General features: G+C 35.2%; 4 protein-coding genes and 1 pseudogene across 4 annotated transcripts; all 5 read left to right on the top strand.

Annotated features, from left to right (window-relative positions):
* The first annotated feature begins 87 nt into the window (after window positions 1-87).
* Window positions 88-2,086, top strand: LOC112785301 (cyanidin 3-O-galactoside 2''-O-xylosyltransferase FGGT1-like). Its single transcript, XM_025828760.2, has one exon. The coding sequence runs from the start codon at window positions 307-309 to the stop codon at window positions 1,681-1,683; it is 1,377 nt and encodes a 458-aa protein (XP_025684545.1). The 5' UTR covers window positions 88-306; the 3' UTR covers window positions 1,684-2,086.
* A 513-nt stretch (window positions 2,087-2,599) lies between these two features.
* On the top strand, window positions 2,600-6,093 carry LOC112782515 (uncharacterized). Its single transcript, XM_025824929.3, has 8 exons — window positions 2,600-3,437; window positions 4,564-4,601; window positions 4,835-4,915; window positions 5,038-5,121; window positions 5,218-5,252; window positions 5,393-5,478; window positions 5,691-5,756; window positions 5,834-6,093. The coding sequence occupies exons 1-8, from the start codon at window positions 3,371-3,373 to the stop codon at window positions 5,866-5,868; spliced, it is 492 nt and encodes a 163-aa protein (XP_025680714.1). The 5' UTR covers window positions 2,600-3,370; the 3' UTR covers window positions 5,869-6,093.
* A 3,936-nt stretch (window positions 6,094-10,029) lies between these two features.
* LOC140182904 (uncharacterized) lies at window positions 10,030-12,117 on the top strand. Its single transcript, XM_072230873.1, has 8 exons — window positions 10,030-10,313; window positions 10,410-10,512; window positions 10,591-10,614; window positions 10,675-11,056; window positions 11,276-11,535; window positions 11,744-11,815; window positions 11,935-12,024; window positions 12,094-12,117. The coding sequence occupies exons 1-8, from the start codon at window positions 10,030-10,032 to the stop codon at window positions 12,115-12,117; spliced, it is 1,239 nt and encodes a 412-aa protein (XP_072086974.1).
* Window positions 12,118-17,350: 5,233 nt separating this feature from the next.
* On the top strand, window positions 17,351-23,404 carry LOC112784392 (leucine-rich repeat receptor protein kinase HPCA1-like; annotated as a pseudogene).
* A 371-nt stretch (window positions 23,405-23,775) lies between these two features.
* LOC112783805 (uncharacterized) lies at window positions 23,776-24,577 on the top strand. The gene is made up of 2 exons (XM_025826879.3): window positions 23,776-24,311; window positions 24,385-24,577. Exon 1 carries the CDS (start codon window positions 23,905-23,907, stop codon window positions 24,277-24,279), a length of 375 nt encoding a protein of 124 aa, XP_025682664.1. The 5' UTR covers window positions 23,776-23,904; the 3' UTR covers window positions 24,280-24,311; window positions 24,385-24,577.
* The last annotated feature ends 10 nt before the right edge of the window (window positions 24,578-24,587 follow it).

Below are 24,587 nucleotides of genomic sequence, written 5' to 3'. Positions count from 1 at the left end.
TCAATGGGGCGTAAGTATGAAAGAGTTTCTTTCAAATAATTAAGTATATCCTTAAAATAGAATTCTGTCATGGGAACGAGAATCAATATGAAGAAAGTATAAAGTAGAAAGCACTCACTCCTACCTGATTATAGAATTGCCGGGAGATAGCACTCACGAACTACATGACTTTCTAAACCGTTGGCAATTTTTAGAATGAGAAGAGCATGAAGTATCACATTCTTGTGAAATCCACACTGTTTGAGCTCTATTCTACATAACTTGGCAGAAGTATCACATTCTTGGCCTTGATTCCTTCTGGCAACAATGGGCACCACTTCGTTTCATGTTGCAGTGTATCCATGGTTTGCCTTAGGCCATCTTACATCATACCTTCACATATCCAACAAACTTGCTGAGAGAGGCAACATGATTTCATTTCTAATGCCTAGAAATACCATACCCAAATTGGAACATTTCAATCTCTACCCAGATCTCATCTCCTTCATTCCGATAACCATACCAGATGTCGATGGCCTCCCTCCTGGGTCTGAAACAACTGCAGACCTTCCTTTCTCATTGTATTCCCTTCTCATGGCAGCAATGGACCTCACTGAGCCTGCCATTGAAAATTTTCTCAGAGAGCTTAGACCCCATATGGTATTCTTTGATTTCACATATTGGTTACCTGCATTGGCATCCCGGTTAGGCATTAAGGCTGTAAATTACTGCACAACTAGCCCTGCCGTTGTAGGATATGTTATAAGCCCAGAAAGAAAACTCCATGAAAAGTCACTAACAGAAACTGATCTATTACACCCTCCACCAAGCTTTCCTGCATCAGCCATGCGGCTACAACCTTATGAAGCAAGAGATGTAGCTGCTATCACTATAAAGAGTCACGGCAAAGGCATTTCATTTATGGAGCGCCAAATTATATCTTTCACCAGCTGTGATGCTGTCATTTTCAAAACTTGCAGAGAAATGGATGGTCCTTATTGTGATTATCTTGAAAGGCAAATGAGAAAGCAAGTGTTTCTGGCAGGACCAGTTTTGCCATACCCACCAATATCCAATTTAGAAGAAAAATGGGTGACTTGGCTAGGAGGTTTCAAACCGAAAACAGTGATTTTCTGCGCTTTTGGAAGTGAATGCATTTTGAGTAGCTACCTATTTGAGGAACTGTTATGGGGTTTTGAACTAACAGGAATGCCTTTTCTAGCTGCCTTAAGACCCCCGACCGGAGCAGAAACAGTGAAGTCAGCTTTGCCTGAAGGATTTATTGAGAGAACAAAAGGAAGAGGGGTGGTTTATGGAGATTGGGTTCAACAGCAATTGATCTTGCGCCACCCATCCGTGGGTTGCTTCGTAACTCATTGTGGTTCTGGATCATTAACAGAGGCCATGGTAAATGAGTGCCAAATGGTACTGCTCCCCCACGCAGGAGATCAATTTATTAATGCAAGAATAATGAGTGAAGAATTGAAAGTAGGAGTAGAGGTTAAGAAAAGTGCAGATGATGGACTATTTACTAGGCAAGCTGTGTGCAAGGCTGTGATAACTGTAATGGACACTGATAGTGAAGTGGGACAAGTTGTGAGAAAGAACCATGGCAAATGGAGGGAGTTCCTACTCAGCAAGGGGCTCGAAAACTATTACTTGGATGATTTGGTTCAGAAGCTGCATAGTCTGCTCAAATCTTGATTTAGACATTATTAAAAATATTGAAAGCCACTAGATGAATAAATAGCATTTACATATGAGCTGGGAATACATATTATGGTAATCACAAAAATGAATGTGATTCTTTGGGGTGTAAGTTGAATATGACTAGATAGTAGACTAAAATCAGATTCTGCTGCTAAGAATTTTATCCCCTGCCATAAATGTCATAACATTCTATATTTCTCATATCCCAATTATTGGGTTTAGTGTGTTTCCTTGTAAAGTAAAAGGCCTCAAAGGTAGCTAATAAATATCAGTGTATGCTATCCCCATGATAACTTATAAAATGCACTACTCACGACATCACTTGATATTAACTGAAAAATGAAATGTTTCAGCAGTTTTAACTTGATATATAAATATATAATGAATTCTACAAAAAGCCAGATTAAGAGTATCATCAAGTATATATGTTATTTTCCTTGAACTTGCATCTAAATATAGAGGCAAAGAAACTTCTCTCCCTCTTCTTGTTGAGGACGTCATTTTTTTGGAGTGGTTTCTGGATTTTCTAGCCCAAAACGACGCCTGAACTTGGCAATCTGCCCCAAACTCTCGGCCATCTGACGCCTTGCCCGGAAGTGGTAAACTTTGCCAACAGGGTGTATCTTTGTCATCATGACATGCATCAATCTACCCGTTTGTGTAACATAGGTTATCCATTGCTTCTGCGGGTGCACTCCCTTCTTCATCTCCTGCCAATTTGCAATACATCCAAGCTTATCAACAACGGACACACCATACACACATTTGATCAAACACTTGGTACGCTAAATAGAATTTCATTTTGGAACATTCTGCCACCACCAAAAGCCAAACCCCCCCCCCCACCCCCCAAAATCCAAAAACAAAATAACAATGATAATAATAATTGTTAATACAAATAATTCAGATCAACTATTGTTTTTCATTTCTGTTTTGGGCATAATGAATGAAGAGCGATAACCATGTCTCTCCACGAACAGAGCTAAAAAAACGAATAAGGCTTGCCTTAAAATTTAGGAACTGTAAGACCAATAATACAGCTCCAGAAGAACAATGGATAAATTTCAGGAATTGAAAATAAAAAGCGGAACTTGCAACAAGCAACCCATAAAGGCACAACCAAACTCATTCTAGCAGCTGGGAAAAAAAATAGCGAGAGAAAAAGTTCAAATTGAAACAAATGATGAGGTTTACCTAAAATGGTGGTTGCTGCAGCTGAGATTAGATTGAATTCTCTGGACTGTGAACTGTGGGAAAAGAAAATCTGTTCCTCACTCTGCAATTACCGACGTAGAAGACGAAGAACAGGTTTTAGGTCTTGGACCTTGGAGATAATTTGGGCCTCTTGGGCCCATTTGAGTTTAGAAACAATACCCCGAAAAATAAATAAAAAAGTTTTGTGAAGCAAACTGCAAAAGAATAAAATAAAATTGAAAATTGGAAATACAGATTCCGAATTGGATTCATCAAAATTTGTAATGGAGTAAACGCAACTAGGGTTTTTGACAATTAAAAAAAAGAAGAAAAGATTGGAATTTGGAATAAAGTGAAAGAAAGCGCATCACCTTTTTGGTTTGAGCATTCTATTCTATTTGATCATAAACGATTGCTGCAGAAGAGTAGCATTATTCTAATCTGATCGTAGTGTGTGAGTGATTGGTATTATTGAATTGGAACTGCGATGGGAAGGGGAAAATACAAGAGCAAGCCCACCGGTCGCCGCCAGTTCTCCACGCCGGAAGATCTCCGTAAGCACAATTCTCAAACCCTTTTATTCTTTTCCATCTGATTCCCGTTGTTGGTGGTGTTGTCGTTTCTTCTCAAAATCAGTGAAATTCTATTCAGCTTGTTGCAAATTGTGATTTTGAGCTAAGTTTTTATGTAGCTGGTTTATTGATTCAATAAAATTGAAGCAAGCGTGTGTTGTTTTTATGTGGACGTTTTGTAGTTAGATCTGGATAGACTGTGAAGTTTGATAATTAATGAATATACTGTTATGTTGAATGAAATTCAAATTAGCGTTCATAGTTGGTTTATGCTGTTAATTCTTTTATCTGAAGCTACAAGCTGCAGTGCTGCACTATAGATGAAATAAGCATCAGTTAGGACCCTGGATGAATATGAAAAATATTATAATTTGTGATGAAAATGGAAAATTAATGATTATGTAGTGTTGCTGAGATTATCACTTTTTTGGCCTATGATTGTGGTTGGTTTCTATATGGGCTACCATGAAGGCGACATTGCCTAGTTGCTAGATGTTATATAAGTCTATCACTTAAAAGATATGTCTGTCTTGTTTGTGAGTTTTAACACATAAGGAAATAGAACTGCCAGGTTTGTTAATAGAATTTTGGTTTTCCCTCCAAGATTTGTTAACCATTTCAAAATTTGACTATGCTGGGGAGAACTGATTTAGATTGTTGTTTAGGCATTTCAAACATGATTATGGTTTTGGCTTAGATTGTTTATGTGACTATGTGAGGCTGATAAATCATGTAGGAACTTGTTTGTGAAAGTGGTAGTAGATCCTAGAAATTTTATTCTCTTTTTAGGATTGATGACAGAAAGAAAAGCTTCTATAATGATTTTCTTTGATCAGCCCTTAAATCCTTTTAAGTTTTAGAAGACAAAAGCTTCCATTATGATTTATACTCTATTGATATACTACACTGTTCAATTGGTTAAGTTATAACCCAATTCTCTAAATGCGAAACTGAGCTGTATTAAAAGTTTAAAATTTAAAATAACAAGATAGATTGTGATACCAACACCTCTTTCCTCTCCTCCTTTAAAGAGATGAAACAGAAGAGATATTTCTTAATTTCATAAAGAATACTTTTGAGAACTCAATATTTCATTTGACTACTGCAGTTGCTGGTACCTCAAACCGGCCTCGAACTTTTAGACAGGTTTTCTTCTACACCCTTTTCCCCACCCCCTCTTTCTCCTTTCTCTCAAGTACACATCATTTGTTCACTTTACACAGAATAATTTTGTCAGTTTGGATTACCTATGGTGATTTGTTTTTAAAGAAATACAATGTACAATTGTACATGATTATAATTAAACTGTTTCCATTTTCTTGATATCTTTTGCAAACCAAATTTTACTAACCTGATCATTTTCTTGATGACTTTATTAGAAAGAAGCTGAGCATGAAGAAGAACCCAAGGAAGTGTCTGAGGATGAATCTGGGGAAGAATCTGAAGAAGAAGAAGCCACAGTTAATTTACTACTATATAAATTTTCCTGAATTGTTCACTTTTTTGTGTCCTTTTGTTTGCTTCTGCAGTATGCCCTCGTAAGTATGAAATTGACTGTCCTGTTGCCATATAATGTATGCAGAAGAGTAAAGGAACTCAAGGGATTATTGAGATTGAAAATCCTAACTTGGTAAAGCCTAAGAGCTTGAAAGCTAGAGATGTTGATGTGAGTTCAACTTTCCCTTTCGATCTTTACACTGACATCTTATTATAATAAATTTCATGGTAAATATAATGCTAGCTTTTTTTTCCGTCGGTGCAGGTTGGAAAAACTACTGAACTTTCAAGGCGTGAAAGGTTTGTTATTTTTTATTCGCTTCTTGTTAAAGCAAGATTGTTAAAGGAGATCTGGACATTCTATTTGTCTAATTGCTTTTTCCATATTGGTGAAAGTTGTGAAGTTTTCTTTATATATAAAATTTCCCACCTTTTTGCAGAGAGGAGCTAGAGAAACAGAGAGCTCATGAGCGCTACATGCGGCTGCAAGAGCAAGGAAAAACAGAACAATCAAAGAAAGATTTAGGTACCTCTATAGCTCTTGAAATAGTTTCTCTAGTTCCGTACATTTTTTTCTTGTTCCTCTTTCCCTTATGTTTATGGTTGCTTGTGTACAAGTTTTGATGATTGGAGTACGCTACAGTAGTTTAACTGAAATAGATATGTTTTGCTGGGAGAAATCATGAGAATCTTAATTGTAAAATACATATGATTAATGTTTCTATCTTTGGTATGCAGAACGTTTAGCTCTTATACGTCAGCAAAGGGCGGAAGCAGCTAAGAAGAGAGAAGAAGAGAAAGCTGGTAAGCTCTAATGACTGTTTGTTTTGCCAACTCTTGTGATTTCAAAGTCTTTGAACCGAGGATTCAATCTGTTTCAGCCAAAGAGCAGAAGAAAGCCGAAGCACGCAAGTGAATTTCATGGAGATTGCTGTGTGGCCTGGTTTTACTCCAATTAGGAGGAATCTGTGCTCTCACTACACTACAATACAATATTGTGTCCATTTAGCTTTATAATGGAGATAACCATTCCAAGTTGTTAACATGTAATGCAATTATTTGGCTTGAAATATTTACTATTATTATTATTATTATATAAAAGGGTTCCCTACATCAAGCCAAGGGAAAATATTTCTCTTTCTCTGCAGTATCCTCCATGCCCTCTACCCTTCTATTTGTTAACCAAAATGTTTTTGTTAGAGTAGGGCATTATTGCATTTTCAGTCTCTAAATAGCATTCTAGTGTTTTCCATGTTATTCGAGAATGAATGAATACTGTTACTCCTATTTTGATAATGTCATTTTTTTATTCTATAAATTCTTGCAAATATACAATGTAAAAAAACGTTTGGAGTGGTATTATCAAAATTAAAGTGACATTATCATTTTCTTATTCGAGATAGATGTCTTTGGCTATAAATTCAAATAGTAGAATTTGCCACTTAACATTTTTATTTTAGACCGTCTACCTTATATTCTTTGGAATCAGCCTTTAACCAAACTTCATGCAGCATGGGTGCTTTGCATTGGTCTGCCCTTATTCAGCTATTTGAGATGGGTTTCTTTTTCTTCTTGGGGACGTTGCTATGTTCTCTGTTGAGTAACTGCTGATCACATAATCACATAACTTATTTTCATTTTGAGTAACTACTGATTAAGGGATAATGCGTTATTACTTATTATCATACCTTACATGGACCATACCCGAGGATTTGGATTCTCTAAAGTTTGAATTTCACTTTAGAGAGTAAAGTGTGATCTCTCCATTTATTTTATAGGTGGGACTAAAAATAAATATGAGACAGAAACTATTCAAAGGTAGAAAATCACACTTTACCCTCTAAAGTACAAATTTAAAATTTAGAGAATCCAAATTCCATACCCGAATATCATGAATTTATTTAGGTATCTTGACCTCTTTAACAACCACTGGTTTCATTAATGCTAGGAACATGATCAACAAAGATTTAAGCATAATAACACATAACAGCTAAGCAAGCCTCTTCAGCCAATGCATTACTTGCTACCTTGATTGTTCTGGCATTATGTCCAGCTTTATTATTTTTTTTTTTTTTGAGGTGTAATTTAATGTATCCAGATATTTACAGTATCCTAAGTTGTGTCAATGTTGATGTTTAGTTTTATCTTTTACTATAAATAAATTCATATAAGAAAGAAAGTATAATAACTCAATATGGGAATGACGTAAATACCTAAACTTTAAGAGGCGAATAATACAAGAATAGTTTGAGAACTTGTTGGAGTCTCTCTTATCCCATCCATCCAATTTAAGTTAAAAGGGTATTTACTTACTCTCTAAACTGCCATTTGTTTGAGAAATGTATAGCACTCGAAAGGTGGTAGTATTATTAATTAATTAATTAGTATTATTGTTATTATTATTATTATAGAGTTTTGCATTGTAAGGAAGGATAAAGAATAATAACGACATGAAAGTGGGCAAGGCCGGCGACAAAAAAAAAAAAAACAGAAGGCCGGCAAGTGAAAACTTAATTCAAAATCAAAAGTGAACCTTAGAATATAGCTCACTAATAATTAGGCCATACATAGTAGTCTACAACTTAATCTCAATTAATATCATCATATATATAGCTTCCCTTCAAAGATGATACGGTAGTTGTTATATATGATATAATATAATTGCAGCTTATGGTATCTATCACTTTTTGTTGATTGTTCATTTGTAATAACATTTCTTTTATCCAAATCACTAGTATAAAACTCCAATCCCACTTTGATTAAACTATGTCATATGATATAAGTAATAATTGTCTTTTTTTCTTTAAGGACTCAACATAGTTTTAACAGCATATATAACTAGGCTCAATCATGAATTAATTATGATTGGATTAAACTTTAGCATTTTGATGTGATAACTTGTAATGTTTTATCACATCATCCTTATTTTTGACTGGTTGCATATGTTTCTTCTTAGTTCAGTTTGATCAGCGAAAATAATGTCTACAAGTTGGGTGTTGTGATTCGACTTCAGTCAACATCCATTTAATGTAGCACCGCCCATTGTGGGAGTTTAAACCTTGAACTATCCAGCTGTTGGTAAAATTATTTTTTTTTTGGGTAAATACCCTTTTCGGTCCCTGAGCATTTTAGATTGGGACATGTCGCATCTTTATCATCCAGAAACTTCAACCAGGTCCTCAACCATCAACATTAGTTAACGTATCGACCCCTGTGACCGGTTGTCAACAGGTTGCCAGGATGACGTGTCAGGTGGAGGCTGAGTTGTTAACTGCAGGCACCACGTATAAGTAGAAGTTGTTGCAGGGACTCAAAACCCCCTCCCAGCAACTGAAACGGCGTCGTTGCGTTGGGTTTATATTCCCCCTCACTTTCAAGGTATATTTACTGTAATCTCCTTCTTGTTTTTACTCATTCACTAAAAAGTCCTAACACTTCATCTCCCACCATTGTTTCCCTCCAGAACCTTTGCACGACGCTAGAACGGAAGTTTGGTATAATCAAATCTACGACGAACGTGTGGAGGAGTTAGATGTTGACTGTGTGAGACGGCAGTGAAAGGTTAGTTCCTTTTTTCGATTTTCACATTGTGTTAGTTGAGAATGTAATTATTTTTCATGCATGTCTATGAGGGGTGTGAACTGCTTTACGTTCGTATTGATCAATATGATTAATGGATAAAATGGTTAACAATAAACACTGTTTTTAATTAGAGTTTGGTAATGCTAGGGGTTGATAAACGTAGTGAGTATTCCGGACAATGAAATTTGTATGTAGTGCTTTTAGTGATGATAATGTTGGTGGCATTGTTGTGCATTACGGTAAAACTTTAATGATCCAGGTTATAAATGTTGCAGATGTCTGTGTTTGTGATCCCTGTATTTAACCATGGCGAAAAGTTTGTAAGAGCTAATGGTAAGCTACATTACTTAGGCGGGAAGGTAGAGAAGTTTTCTCCAATGGATATTGATTTCGTAAACAAGAAGGACCTGGAGGAACTTTTCAAATGTTTGGGGTACTTGACATACAAACAAATCTACTAGCATGACGTAACTGCTATTGAGTTCGAGGATGGTCTGCATGTGCTCTATGGCAAGGAGATCAACAATATGTGCGACTTCACTATGAGCCATAATATGAAGGAGTTCCACCTTTACTTTGAGCATGGAGTGGATATTCCTGTTGTAACTGACGATGAGTCTGTGGTGGAGGAAGTGGTTTCTGAAGATGACGATGTGTTGGTGGTGATAGATTCTTCAAAATCTTCTTCCTCCTCCTATGATTCATACGAGAGTGCTGAAGATGAAGCTTACAAGCCCCCTCCTCCTGGGTATGAGACTGAGAGTTCTGAGGAGTCTGTTGATGTACAAAGAAAAAAGAAGAAAAATGAAAAGTTTGGCTCACCTAAGACTATGGCAAAGAGAAGGGCCTCCAAGGGATATACTGGTAAGAGGAGGATGAAACATATTCTGAATAGAGAAATGGAAAGTGGGTCTAGCAGTGGAGATTCAGGGTTAGGCCAAGGCCCAGGTAGTGGAGGCTGTGTTGGGCCGGATCTAGGTAATATGAAAGGCCCAGCTAGTATTGGAAATGTGGAACAAAAGGGGGTTGCAATTGAGGCTGGTGAGGAATTTGTTGATGGTGCTGACATTGTATATGAATATGAGTTTGAGGGTTTTGTGACTCCCATTTTATCAGATGATGAGAGGGGCCCTGCTGGTCCAGATTTTAATGAAGGCAAAACATTTGGAGAGGTGCAGTTTAGGCTAGGTATGCAGTTTGCAACTATGGAGCAATTTAAAAGAGCACTTAAGGATGTGTTTGTGCAAGATGGAAGGGATTGCATGTACCTGAAAAATGAGCCGAGAGAGTTAGAGCAGCTTGTGCGGAGGAAGATTGTTGTTAGCTAATTTTTGTGTCGAAGAACTCGGTTACCAACTCTTTTGAGGTCAAGACATTTCACAGTGAGCACACATGTGGCCGGGATTATGGAAGCAACCTTGCTGATAAAAATTGGGTTGCTGAGAAATTAGGATTGCGACTAAAAACGCAACCAAAGTTGACACCTAAGGAGGCAATGCAACATATGAAAGAAGACTATAATGTTCAATTGAATCAAAAGATGATTACACGAGCAATAAAGCAAGCTAAGGAGACTGTGTTGGGCAGTGAAGGGGCACAATTTGGGAAGCTGAGGGACTATCTGAATGAGATACACAAGAGCAATCCAAGGAGCACAGCACATATGAACACCTTACCCCAGCCACAAGGGTCAAACTTGTTTCAGAGATTGTATATCAGTTTTGATGCTTGCAAAAGAGGCTTCAGGAATGGGTGCAGGCCACTCATCGGGCTGGATGGGTGTTTCTTTTAGGGTTACTATGGAGGCCAACTTCTTTCTGCAGTGACACAAGATGTAAATAATCATGTATTTATCATCACATTTGGTGTAACCAGGGTTGAGAACACTGATAATTGGAAATGGTTTCTGACTTACCTTCAGGAGGACTTCGGGGCAAGCATGCTCTTTGGATGGCATTTGATGTCTGATCAACAGAAAGTAAGTTACATAGTTACTAGCTAGCCTCTACTATTGTTAGTTTGTGATAACTTAACTATGTGATATAATATTCTGCAGGGTCTTGTAAGGGCAGTCCAAGAGGTGATGCCAAATGCATTTCATAGGAACTGTGTGATGCATATGTGAAAAAATTGTGAAAAGAGGTTTAAGGACAAACAGGTTAAGGGTTGTGTTTGGGAAGCTGCTAGGAGCACAACTCCAGTTCAGTTCAAGGCTGCTATGGATAGGTTGAAAACTGTGAGTAATGGAGTTTGGGAATACATGAGTAAGTTTGACCCTAAGGTATGGTATAAGGCATTTTTCAGTCATTATCCTAAGAATGCTGCTGTGACAAACAACATGTGTGAGTCTTGGAACGCAATCATTGTGGAAGCTAGGGAGAAACCAATTCTAACACTGTGTGAGAAGCTACGGGTTCATGTTATGAACAAAATGGCTAGACACAAGAGGATCCTAGGGGCATATAAAGGAAGGCTAGCACCAGTGCAGCAAATGAAATTAGACAAATGGATTAAGCCACAAAGTCACAAGTAGAATGCTTAATGGTGTGGTGACAATGACAGGGTTGTATTTGAGGTATCCAGGAATACACAAAAACTTGGGGTTAACCTGAAAAATTAAACCTGCACATGTAATTTATGGCAGCTCACAGGTTAGGTGTATGCATGTCAAATCACTCAATTTTTTTGGTAATGTTGTTGAGCTATGGATGATGTTATATTTGATAAATTATGTTCTGTAGGTGTACCTTGTGTTCATGCTATTGCAGCAATATCCAGAGTGAGGGTAAAATCAGCTGTAGACTTCGTGTCTCCATTTCTCACTATGGAAACCATAAGGAAGACATATGACATTTGTATCAACCATGTACTCAGTGAAGAGTATTGGGAACCAACTAACCAACTGAAGGCTGATCCACCAAAAATTGTGAGACCTGTTGGTAGACCAACTAAGAGGAGAAAGGAATCAGCTACACCTCCAGCTCCAAGTGATGGCAACAAGGTTAGAAGGACCTTCTAGGTTACCTGTAGCAAATGCGGAGAAAGTGGCCACTATTTCAAAACATGTAAGGGAGCACCTAAAAACCCTAACTGGCAACCAAAAAGCAGGAGAAATAACAAGGTATGGAAAAATTTTGTAGAAAATTTGCTTTTCTTTCTGCATACATGGAATACTATAAGTTAATTGAAATCTTGAAATCATTGTTCAGGGTGGAACATCTGGCCACACTCACAACAAACCCATGCATCAAAGGCCGAACCCTACTTTAGAGGAAATTAGGGTTAGAACTGTGAATTTTACTTTGCTATGCTTTTTGTTCTTTAGGTTTAGTGTTGTGCTTGGCTGTGTGTCTTTTTAGACCTGATTGGTTTGCTATATTATTGTTTGAAACTAGAACAGGCTAAGATTAAGAAGCATAAGAAAAAGATGCCAAAGAGACCACATGCTCCACAAGAGGAAATTCCAATCACTCAATCTGCCCCTCCAGTGGTAAATGTTATTCACTATACTATGCAGTCTAACTTGTTAACTCTTTTTTTTTTTTTGTGAAGTAACTAGCTGATTTTGGATGTTGTTGCATAGCAATCTCAAGGTGAACCTACAACACCAGGCCAGCCAACACCTTCACCACCAGGCCAGTCAAGTCCTGCACCACCAGCCCAACCAAGTGCCAGATTCAGGCCCAAGCTGAAGACTTTTAGGCCACCAGGTTCTCTGAATCCACAAATAGGCCACCAGCCAGCAGCTACACCAGAAAATCTTGAGGCCATCTCCAAGGAAACAGTGGCTGCATCAAGTGGAGAAACCTCTTCAGACTTATTGAAGTTCATTCCAACACCAAATTTCAGGCCACTAAAGCAGACTTAGTTAACTAGGATTTTTAGACCATAAGACTTATCTGTTTGTAATGCTGTTTATATTTTTTAGTTGCTAGTCCAGAATTTGAAAAATTACTACCAAGTAAGGACATGTTTTTTTAGAAAACTACTTGGCCTCACATAGTTTGGGAGTTTTATTTTGTAAACTTTGTCTGGTGTACCTTGTGTGTTACCTTATGGAAACTTTGCCTCACATGGTTTATGAGCTACATATTCCAAATCTTGGATTTATGAAATGACAATATATAATCCTTGTGTAAATGTGCATTGTTACTATGTTTTCAGTTTCTTTCAACCATGATTTTGTCAATCAATTACACACAAATCATGAAATGCAAAAAATACTCATAACTGACTAAACAATGTCTATTAATCCAGAACCATAGTTTATTACAATTTCATAGTCTTTTCTTTCACTACATTCAGAAATTGTACCCATTACAAAACACTGAATTTACAAGTTCAAAGGCATATTAATATTATACAGCTGTAACTAGACTACATCCCTTTCCTATTACAATTCCTAGCAAAATCAACTCAAACATTTTCCATCTGCTAAGAGTACCACTGTTTTTATCATCGTTTTTGACCTCATCTATCTTCTTTTCTATCTCTGTAATTCTTTCTTCCATCTTTTTCGTTGGGTCTGCTACTCCATCTTGTAGCACTTCATCAATACAAAAAGAGGCAACATACTCATCTAGCCAGACAAAGTATTTGCAATGTCATGTGTTGTTCTACATCAAACATGCTTACTGTTAAACTCCAACAAGTTACCAAAATAACGCAGCAACTCAAATAAAAACGATTTCAAAAAATTTACCTTAAAATAAGAACAACCAAAGAAAAGTCTCCTTGGGTTTTTTGAAGTGCCAGATTCGAACAAAATGGCGTATGATTCGCAATTGCACACTGGAGGAACAAATTTCTTCTTCATTCTTCTCGACGCTCCTTCCAGAATGACACTCATTCCACTGCCCCAACTCTCCTCACCCCACCGCATCTTTTCTCGCGACTGAATGAAGCACCAGAATTTGCAGTAGCCATGCCACTGTTGCAGGTCCTCTCACATAGTCAGAAGATGCAAACCCTAAACCCTTTCAATCATTCAAGAAGGGGGGAATATGAACCCAACGCAACGACGCCGTTTCAGTTACAGGGAGGGGGTTTTGAGTCCCTGCAACAACTTCTACTTACACGTGGCACCTGCAGTTGACAACTCAGTCTCCACCTGATACGTCATCCAGGCAACCTGTTGGCAACCGGTCACAGGGATCGATACGTTCACTAATGTTGATGGTTGAGGACCTGGTTGAGGTTTCTGAATGATAAAGGTGCGATATGTCCCAATTTAAAATGCTGAGAGGCCGAAAAAGGTATTTACCCTATTTTTCTTAATTCACTGTATTTGGGTTTAAATTTTAGTGAATGCGCTAAGTATTGAATATATTAGTGTTGTGTGGATGAATGTGTAATGTAAGTGTGTTATAATATTTAACATTAGAGATTGTCCAATTCATCTGACAAAAAAAATTTAAAATATTATTTAATTAATTAACTACAAAAAGAACAAGGACAGATCATATACGTCAGCATCAAATTATGCATGTCCTTTTAATCAATGTATATATCATAATATCCATATTACCAAATAATAGAAACGGGAGAAAAATAGGTTGTATTGATCCATCATCCATGTGCCATATGATTAGAGTATTTATTATATTTATTACAAGTCTTAACTGCATATATCTGCATCGTTACCTACCAACTCATCTTCCATTATTGAAATTCAAATTAGGTCGTGCCACTTTTCTTCCTCCGTTCCTATATTAATCACTTTCTATAAGTTTGAAGGCAAATAATAAAACGGAAAAGTCTGATAATAAAAAAAATAGTCCAAAATTATTAAAATTTATTTTATTTAGTAAAAAATAATTAGAGCTTATTTTATTTGGTAAATAAAAATAAATTTTATAAATATTGAATAAAATAAATTCTAATAATTTTTTTGTCTTCTCAGCATTATCAATAATAAAACATCTTCTTGTTTAGAATCCTAAATTTTAAAGGTTGGATTGAAAATTATACTGTCATTTAACTTGCCTTTTAATGTCTCGTCGCTAATTTAAATATTTTTTTCTTTTGATATATGTCACTGTTTGATGCCATGTAATTAAAATAGCTATCCAACATGAAATTCAACTTGGACATTTTTTATGAAATTTCAAAAATATGACTGCGTTTGTATTTTTGACTTTTTTTTATATAATAATAATAATAATAATAATAATAATAATAATAATAATAATAATCAAATGTGGGGATTGGATATTTGCAGCACATGACAATATTTAATTATTTATCATTTCATGCTAAATAATTTTCATTAAATAATGAAGGATAATACACGAGTGACGAAAACATTATTAGAAAAAAAAATTCAAATTTGCAAACCAGTAAAAACATTAAGATTGAATGGGACTACTTCTGTAGGTTCATGAACTAACATGACTTCTTCCATATACTAGGCCACGGTTAACCGATCAACGTATGAAATTGTTTAATTTGACCCCTTAATCACAGCTTATACATGAACCAAAAAAAATGTTACATACTTTTTTATAGTAATTATATTGGTGGATTTGACCAACTCCTTTCTCCAACATCATTTGAATAATAATCTATGCGGCTTTTGTTAAAGAAAATGCAATTTGCTGTAGGATTCACATTATTACTTTAAGTAACTATTATATAAAGACACTTAAAATATTTTTTTTAAAGATATTTTATAATAATTAAATTTAACATATGTAATTAATTAAATCGTATTATTTTTGTCAAAATTAGACCAAATAAATCGATTTGACTAAAAAATTGGTAACTCAAATTTTAAATCGGTTTAAATTAATATTTTTTTATAAAAAATAACTATAATACTCCTATTATAAAAAATAACTACAATACTTTTATTATATATAATTAAATAATTAACGGAATATCCTACATGAGTACAAGAACAAGGTTGATATTTTAGAGAACAAATACAAGCTCTAAAGACACAAAATCAACCGTAGATGCATTAATGTTATATAGTTAAATAATTAACGGAATGTCCTACATGAGTACAAGAACAAGGTCGATAATTTGAAGAACAAGTACAAGCTTCAAAGACACAAAATCAACTGTAGATACATTAATGTAAGATATTACATTAATTATTTAACTTTAATCTCATAGTGGGACTATATTAAAGCTAAATAAAACTTTTTTGGATTCAAATAGGACACTTTAAACTTTAAGGACCAAAATAAAATTACACCAAAACGTAAAAGACCAATTAAATACTTCACTCTCTATATATATATAGAATTCTAAATCTTAATCCTTCTCTTCTCTCTAGAACATATCGTCCAGTCACTAGGACAAAAAGTTGTTCATCATATTTAATTTACGTGAAGCTAAGAATACAACATGCAATAATGAATAGTCAATAGTATATAGATACACCACACTGATGGCTTTCTTTATCTTAATAATTTTAATTTAGCGTTCTCACTTTTCTTCCGTGAAGTAGAGTCTCTCCTCTAATTTGACGTTGCAATGACTTTTGATTTTTTTATTTTAATCTTAATCACTTTGATTTTTTTTTTTTTTAAATCCTAGCTAGTAGGAAATAGAAGAAGATGCTATATTTTCATTTAAACTTTTTGTTTCTTTGTTTTTGGTTTAGTACAAAACTTGTATTCTTTTCTCACCCTCTTCGGTTGCCGCTCCACTTTGCTCAAATACAAATTATACAAAGATCACAACCTGCTTCAAGCCTGTCCAACCAACTATACAATTCTCACATCTTTTCTCTCTAAAATAGAACACTAAAAAATAAATAAAAAAATTAAAAATTCTTGTTTATTCTTGTTCAATGCGTGTGCTTAGTTGTGTGCAAGGATATCTGAAACTAGGAAATATTATTACTATTAGAGAAAGGAAAAGTATATAGAACCAAAAGCTTATCAACAAAAAAGTAAACAACTTAACTAATTTATAATTATATTTAATTAATTTTATTTGTTTTTAATTTATAATATTTGATATTAATTGTTTCTCACCCCAAATTAAAATTTTGAATAATAGTTGAAGAAATAGGGGCGGGGATCACGGAACTTCCAACAATCCCGATTCTTAGTATATAAATTTTTTTATAAAATATATAAAAGAACATCCATTTAGTATGCAAAAGAAACATTCTGATACTTAATAGAAGAAACATACTAATGCCTAGTATAAGCACCATCCACGTAGAGGTTTTGGATTCACCCAGAGACACTCTTGGTTCCTAGCATTGTTGATTGCGTGTAATAATTTTAGGTATACATATAACAAAACTTAGAATATATCTTAGGTTGTACATGAGCAGAGAGTAGTGAAAGCTACACAAAATTTTGGCATAACCAAGTTTATTTATTTTTGTATTGCTAATAGTAATATTAATTGGACGGCAAACTAGATGTTCATGAAATTGTCATATAGTGTAAGGCCATTAAATTTGAATATGAATTTGGTTATGGAAAAGAAAGAACAAGGTGGTTCTTATAGTACCACTCATCTGCCAATTTAGCTCCAACAATGTGAGACACCAAAAATGAATGTATGTGTCCCCTCCTAACAAATATGAGAGTGATGATGAGGAGTGCACCTTGTTCATCACCTATAGTTTATATCCTCAATTAATATTCAAATAATTATTAATTTGACTTTAATATCTAACTACCTTAGAGTTGTGATGAGCAGTATTTTAATATGGAAGTGGAACCAATTGCATCTTGCATGATTGACAGATACCAATAGAAATTAAATCTTACATTTAGGTGGTTGCTTATTCAAACACTTCATGTTTTCTTATTCTTATTATTTATAGAATTCTTCTTTTGAATATTTCAGGGTGAGAAAAGAAAAAATCACAATGACTCTATCAATTGAAGATATTTATAGATATATATGGTTAGTGGCCACCATGGAACAATTTTTATCTTTTTCTTCTTTCTTATTTATTGGAGTTATATATAACCTTCTCAAACGTTGAAATTTTTACATGGAAGAGCCGTTGACTGAGTAAAATGTATTAGTTAGCCATCAAGATTCAAGAAGACGCGTCTACCTTTATCTATTGAATTTATCTCAGACATTCTTGGTTAAAAGATTCTGCTTTATTATGCACTATTTTTTCTGCTTTATTCTGTGATCCTTGTCTTGCTTCCATTTGAAAGAAAAGGGTTGATTAGATTTTTTCATTCATCATCAGAAGATATAACTTTCAGCATCATAATAATGGAACATCATAACAAGTTGTTTCTTCTACTCATGCTTCTTATTCAAGTTCTGCTTGTAGCAGCACAAACAAACAGCCAAGACTGTAAGCTCAACTCAACCCTTTTTGATATCTTACTCTTTGTTTCATGTAGCTTTATCATATCTCATATATATAAATAAAAGAGCAAGAACTCTTGCCATTTTCTTGGGATGCTACTATATATGGTTGACAAGTGCCTAAACTATTTTAGGCCTTTTATGCAAATTATGTATCAATTTATGTTCTATCTTCATCTTTATCTCTGTCAAAATCTGTGCTTATTATGCATGCAAGTCATTGACCTATATTGGTACCTACTCAGAGATCCTTTGCTGCTAATAAATAAAGCTAGAGTTATGATATAACCTTCAATTAGCCTCTAAAATATTCTTCTAAATATTTAATGAAGCAAACAACTGATGAAACTAATGTTTTGAAATTTTAAAAAGTAATTGATTCTTCCTTCATTTAGCAGTTAGGCAGATATTTTATAAGAATAGATCATTTCTACAATGGTTATAAGAAATAATCAAAAGTTAGAAAATGGATTTGTTTACCTTGTTATTTTTTTCTTTGCCAGAATAATAGTTGACATGATGTAGGTTCTTAGTTCTTACTATTGTAAAATCTGTTAAGAGTTTGTTTGAGATTGTAGTCTTCTATTTACTTAGTTCCTTTAACAAATTTTCTTTTTGTGAATTGTGTTGCTTCAGATAATGGCTTAGCAGCTCTTACAGGATTCTGGACTAACAAACCACCAAATTGGGTTGGTACAGATCCTTGTGGCAGTAATTGGGAAGGAATTCGTTGCTCCAACTCAAGGATTACAGAATTGTTAGTCCTCACTTCCTTTGACATGAAAGATTGTTTCTCACATTATACTCTTCAGAAACTAAATTTGAAAAAAAAAATGTTTATATTTTTCAGGAAACTATTAAGCATGAATTTGGAGGGACAACTGTCTTCAGCAATCCAACAATTACCTGAACTAGACACATTGTAATTTTTCAATTTCTCATATTCATTAAAATGATTCAGTGTGGTTAAGGCATTTGATCTTCAAAATAAGCTGAATTGAGAAAACAGAATAACCAATGGATCATTCTTGTTTTGTTCATGTAGGGATCTTTCTTACAACACTGGCTTGACAGGAACGATTCCACAAGAAATTGGGAGTTTGAAGAAGCTAAAATCCCTGTAAGGAAAGCAGTTTAATTAGCAATATCATATTTGAAAAATAAAATGAAATTCTTCTATCTAGCATTTTTCTATCCCTTGAAAAATATAGTATGCTTCTTTATAAGTTACTTCTCTTATTATTTGCCAGCGCCTTGGTTGGTTGTGGTCTCTCTGGTCCTATACCAGACTCTATTGGAGCTTTGAAGCAACTAACCTTTCTGTAAGAACTTCTATATTAACAACTCTGCTACTTCCAATATCACAAAGGATATTGTTTCATATAATGTTCACTTCTTGAATTTATCCAAATATTGCAGCTCAGTGTTTATTCATTGTGCTAAGATATGGTACATTATGATTAGCTTATCAGATATTGCTATGCAGAGCACTTAATATGAATCGGTTCAACGGAACAATTCCGGGCTCCATTGGCAATCTGACTAATATCAATTGGTTTGATGTTGCTGATAATCAACTTGAAGGACAAATTCCTGTATCTGATAACAAAGGAAGACCAGGACTTGACCTGCTCCTTCAGGCACAACACTTGTATGTCAATTCTCATTACATCACTTTTCAGTTGATATTGTTGCATTAATAATATAACTGAATATATATAGTTACCACTTCAGTGATTATCTAAGACAATGTTCACTGTTTTTGCAGTCATATGGGGAACAATAAGTTCTCTGGTCAATTACCGGAAAAACTGTTCAATTCAAAAATGATACTAGAACATGTGTAAGCATCATTACATCTTATAGTACTTTTTTTTTGTTTTCTTGATTTTGATAAATGAATTGAAGGCATGGAAATCCATGTCACAGAGTGTAAGACAGCACAATATTTCAATTACATTTATCTGCAATTTCATGTTATTTTCCTAATATGCTGGTGACATTATCCACCCTTGTATTCTTTTTATCTTAGGCTTTTGGACAACAATCAACTGCAGGGTAGTATTCCTAGCTCCCTTGGTCAAGTGAGCACATTGGAGGTGTTGTAAGTATCATGTTACCTGTGTCAGGTGACTTCTTGATGTCTGAATTTCTTTGGATTTTCTCTATATTGATGTCTTTTCCTCTCTTGATCATAGGCGCTTAGATACAAATGGATTTAGCGGAGCAGTGCCTTCAACTTTAAAGAATCTTGGACAGCTGAGTGAGCTGTAAGGAAACTAAAGAACCATCATGTCATATTAAGCTTCATACATAAACTGTCTATCTGCAAATATTTCCATGTTTTTCTATGTTATCAATCTTGCAGAGAGAAGGCACTGACTATATATACTTTTGCAGGTATTTATCCCATAATAAGCTAAATGGCTCTCTGCCGGACCTTACCGGATTGAACAGTCTCTCCTATGTGTAAGTAGTAAACTGTAGAATAATTATAGCCTGTTATATTTTGGAAAGTTTTTATTCAAGTTAAACTCAATAATAATATTCCAGAAGCCATGCTATTGCTTACATGTTTTTCCTACACTTAGATCTTATGCAACAAAAACATGCAAAACATAAACATAAAACTCATGCATAATATAATGATCTAAGTTTGCATTTATGGAAAATCTTCTGCAGGGATATGAGCAACAATTCTTTCAACGATTCTGATATTCCATTATGGGTTTCAAGTTTGCAATCTCTGACAACTGTGTATGCTATTCCTTCACCTTGATTCTAACTTTCAATAATTAAGTGATGCATCATATGAATGTGAGATAACCTGGTTTTATTGAATTGTGGTAACAGGCTACTAGGGGACAACCAGCTGAGTGGCACATTGAATCTTACCAGTGGCTACAGTAACAGTCTGCAGCTCATTGATTTGCAGGATAATCAAATAACCGATTACAAGCCAGGAAGCAAAAAGATAAATTTCCAAGTGGTGTAAGATTCATTTATGACATTGATATCACAGAGTTCAATTTGATTCTTCCAGCTATTCAAGTAGACTCAATTTGATTCTGAGACAGTTATTATGCAATGCTTTTGCAGGTTAGCTGGTAATCCAATTTGTCATGAATCTGAAGCTCAAAAACTGAGTTATTGCCAACTGCCCCTACAAACTCCTGCATACACAACACCACTAAATAATTGCTCCGCTCAATCATGCTCTTCTGGTCAGGTTTCCAGCCCAAATTGTAAATGTGCATATCCCTATAGTGGAACACTCTACTCCAGAGCTCTTAGTTTCACAACCCTTAACGATACTGATTACAAGGAGCTTGAGCAGTCTTTGTTGAAGAGCTTTGCGTCCCAAAAGCTTCCTGTGGATTCAGTTTCTCTGAGTAATCCCTCAAGGAATGCATCTAACAACAATTTTCAGTTGACTCTGGATGTCTTCCCATCTCAAACTGATCGTTTCAATAGAACTGGAGTTTCAAGTGTTGCTTTTGTGCTAAGTAACCAAATTTTCAAGCCCCCGGAATTTTTCTCCCCTTATTTCTTCAATGGTCTCAACTATCAATACTATGGAGGTGGTTCAGTGTCTAATTATTAAGCAGAAATATTGATTATATTTTCTCTGTCTCTTCTGTCATATATTATTTTCTTCTCTCACTCTGTCACTCTTATGTCACATAGGAGAACCTAAATCAAAGTCAAAGCATACCGGAGCTATAATTGGTGCAGTAGTTGCTGTTGTGGTGTTTCTTGGATTAGCAGTCGTCATAGGCATGTATGCCCTCCGCCAGAAAAGAAGAGCAGAAAGATCTGAACTCAATCCTTTTGGTAAGATAGTTGATGCAAGTTTAGCTTAGTTTGTTTCTTGTAATGAAAGCAACGTTTCTGGTACTCTTTTATTGATCCAAATGTCATTTAAATTGCAGCAAATTGGGAACAGAACCCGAATAGTGGAGCTGCTCCTCAGTTGAAAGGAGCGCGATGGTTTTCTTTCGAAGATCTGAGGAAATACACCAACAACTTCTCAGAAAGTAATACTATTGGAAGTGGGGCTATGGAAAGGTATTCATTCATGACATCTTTATCTTTACTCTCTTCTTGTTCAATTGTATGAAAGAGTGAAAGATCTAATTGTTCTTCATCAACTAGGTGTACCAAGGTGTTCTTCCTGCTGGGGAAGTGGTTGCCATCAAGCGGGCTGCACAAGAATCTATGCAAGGTGCTGTTGAGTTTAAAACTGAGATTGAACTTCTTTCAAGGGTCCACCATAAGAATCTTGTTAGTCTTGTGGGTTTCTGCTTTGAGAAGGGTGAACAAATGCTGGTGTACGAGTATGTTCCAAATGGTACTATAATGGATAGTCTTACAGGTATTTCCAATTCCTTCACCAGTCCATATCTGCCATGATGTTGCATCATAGACTCATGATTATTATTTTCCAATTCAACTTTGTCAATGCAGGAAAGTCTGGGATATCGATGGATTGGATACGGAGGCTGAAAGTCGCGTTGGGCGCAGCGAGGGGTCTGGCATATCTTCATGAACTTGCTAACCCACCAATCATACACAGAGACATAAAATCAAGCAATATCCTACTTGATAATCACCTTAATGCAAAAGTGGCTGATTTTGGTCTCTCAAAACTTCTTGTTGATAGTGAAAGGGGCCATGTCACTACTCAAGTCAAAGGGACAATGGTTTGTAGACAATGCTTTAGACTTTATAACTTAATTAAACATCATACATAATGAAACTTGAAGAATAAAGAAAGCTTCTGTTTAGCACAAAAAAATTGAATAAGTATTTTGATTGCTTTGTTACCTTTTGTTGTCATAGGGATACTTGGATCCTGAATATTACATGAGCCAGCAATTGACCGAAAAGAGCGATGTATATAGCTTTGGAGTGGTAATGCTTGAGCTAGTAACAGCGAAAAGGCCAATAGAGCAAGGGAAGTACATTGTGAGAGAGGTAATGAGGGTAATGGATACATCAAAAGACTTGTACAATCTTCACTCTATTGTTGATCCAACCATAGTCAGAAGCACAAGTCCTAAGGGGTTAGAGAAGTTTGTTGAAGTGGCAATGAGGTGTGTGAAAGAATATGCATCTGAGAGGCCTTCTATGGCTGAGGTTGTGAAAGAGATTGAGAACATAATCCAACTTGCTGGTTTGAACCCGAGTGTTGAATCAGCTTCCACCACAGAAAGCTATGAGGTGCCACTTGGGCAAAATGTCAAACACCTTTATGACAATGAAGATTTTAGCCATTCTGGAAACTTCCCAACAGCAAAGATAGAACCTCAATGAGACTTGGTATATTTATATTTTTTTGTGTATCTACTCCCCTCTTCACATGTAATCATTGAGGTTTGTTGTGTCAAATTTAGGATACAAATTCACTTTGAATATTTGGTGCATCAATTATGAGGTACCACAAGGGGAGAACTTCAAACATCCTTATTTGTATGTATTGTAGACTTGTGGTCATGAAAATATTTTTGTTAATTTTGTTAATGATTGTAATTTTAAATGTAAGTATAGTTTTTGAATGCCAACTCTCTCTCCATTTTCTTTTATTTAGTTGCCCACTGTATTAAAGACTAATTCATCACGAATTTAAATTTTATTTAAAAATTTATTATTGAAACAAACAATTAGACAACATACTAAAAATTTCATTAATTTAAGTTCTTATATATAAGTGATTTTATTTTTTTTTAGATTTTTTATAAAATAATTACTTAAATAAATAATTTTCATATAATAATTGAAAACTTTCGTATGATAATTTAGTCAAATTAATTAGTAATTTTTATCTATTATTTATAATTTTTATATAAAGACAATTTTATATGAGGGATATTTTTATATAATTCGAACTTTTTAAAATTATTAAATTAAAAAAAAAAAACTCAAAAGAAGGAAAGGAATTTTTCTTGGGGGACACATGTGAATATGTGATCCATGATTTCATGAAACGTGGCATATAAATATGTTGTAAGAATCTAAGGTAATATAATTCATTTACACGAGTGATTTGTTCGGTGATTGAAGAATGGGAGAAAGTGATCCAAAAAAGCAATACCCTGTTCCACCATCTTCTTCAAATGGAAGTGGGAAGAATGGGTCTTCAAGCAAGTATTCAGGGCACAACCAGAAAATTCACGTGAACCCACCGGAGACGGTGAACCCTGATCCTTCCACGCTCAAGGATCAGTGGAAGTATGCCACCAGAGAATACAGCAAGTGGTACTCTCACGCTTGGGGCACCGCCTTGCTCGCCGGCCTCGCCTTCTTTGCCCTCGGTTGGGTCATCAAGGGCCAAAACCCTCTCCTCTCTTTCCGCTCCGACGACTCTCCTCCTCCTCCTCCTCCTCCTTCTTCTTCCTCCTCTGTATCGAATAATGACGAAGACAAATCTCGCCCTTGAATCACGCGCTGCTTCTGTTTTCTCCTAATTCGGTTGGTGACCTAGTTCCTCCACTTTCACCAATTTGGGTATTTCAAGGTTTAATTTTGATTTCGCTTCTTTTAGGGTTTACACCTATGAATAACTTGGAGGTGCTGTTCGCTGCGATAGGGCAATGCTGTTTCATGTTTATAATCGACTCTGCTCAGTGCTTAGTGCTGATGTTTTTATTTTAATTTTTTAGCTGTTCGTTTTGATATGGATAAGGAATTTGTATAACCTTGTTTCATGTTTTATAAGAGGTGGAGGTTAAGAACAATGATTATGGA

Source organism: Arachis hypogaea, chromosome 20 (assembly GCF_003086295.3).
Source record: "Arachis hypogaea cultivar Tifrunner chromosome 20, arahy.Tifrunner.gnm2.J5K5, whole genome shotgun sequence".
NCBI classification, from domain to species: Eukaryota; Viridiplantae; Streptophyta; class Magnoliopsida; order Fabales; family Fabaceae; genus Arachis; species Arachis hypogaea.
The sequence above is the reverse complement of the archived record's forward strand: the minus strand, read 5'-3'. Positions and strand labels throughout refer to the sequence as shown.

Excerpts from the sequence above, each read along its gene's own strand:
- LOC112785301 (XM_025828760.2), top strand. The coding sequence starts at position 307 with ATGGGCACCACTTCGTTTCATGTTGCAGTGTATCCATGGTTTGCCTTA.
- LOC112782515 (XM_025824929.3), top strand. The coding sequence starts at position 3,371 with ATGGGAAGGGGAAAATACAAGAGCAAGCCCACCGGTCGCCGCCAGTTC. Across the intron at positions 3,438-4,563 it reads CTCCACGCCGGAAGATCTCC|TTGCTGGTACCTCAAACCGG; the intron begins GTAAGCACAATT and ends TGACTACTGCAG. Across the intron at positions 5,253-5,392 it reads GAACTTTCAAGGCGTGAAAG|AGAGGAGCTAGAGAAACAGA; the intron begins GTTTGTTATTTT and ends ACCTTTTTGCAG.
- LOC140182904 (XM_072230873.1), top strand. The coding sequence starts at position 10,030 with ATGCAACATATGAAAGAAGACTATAATGTTCAATTGAATCAAAAGATG. Across the intron at positions 10,615-10,674 it reads TTGTAAGGGCAGTCCAAGAG|AGGTTTAAGGACAAACAGGT; the intron begins GTGATGCCAAAT and ends AATTGTGAAAAG. Across the intron at positions 11,536-11,743 it reads CTCCAAGTGATGGCAACAAG|GGTGGAACATCTGGCCACAC; the intron begins GTTAGAAGGACC and ends ATCATTGTTCAG.
- LOC112783805 (XM_025826879.3), top strand. The coding sequence starts at position 23,905 with ATGGGAGAAAGTGATCCAAAAAAGCAATACCCTGTTCCACCATCTTCT.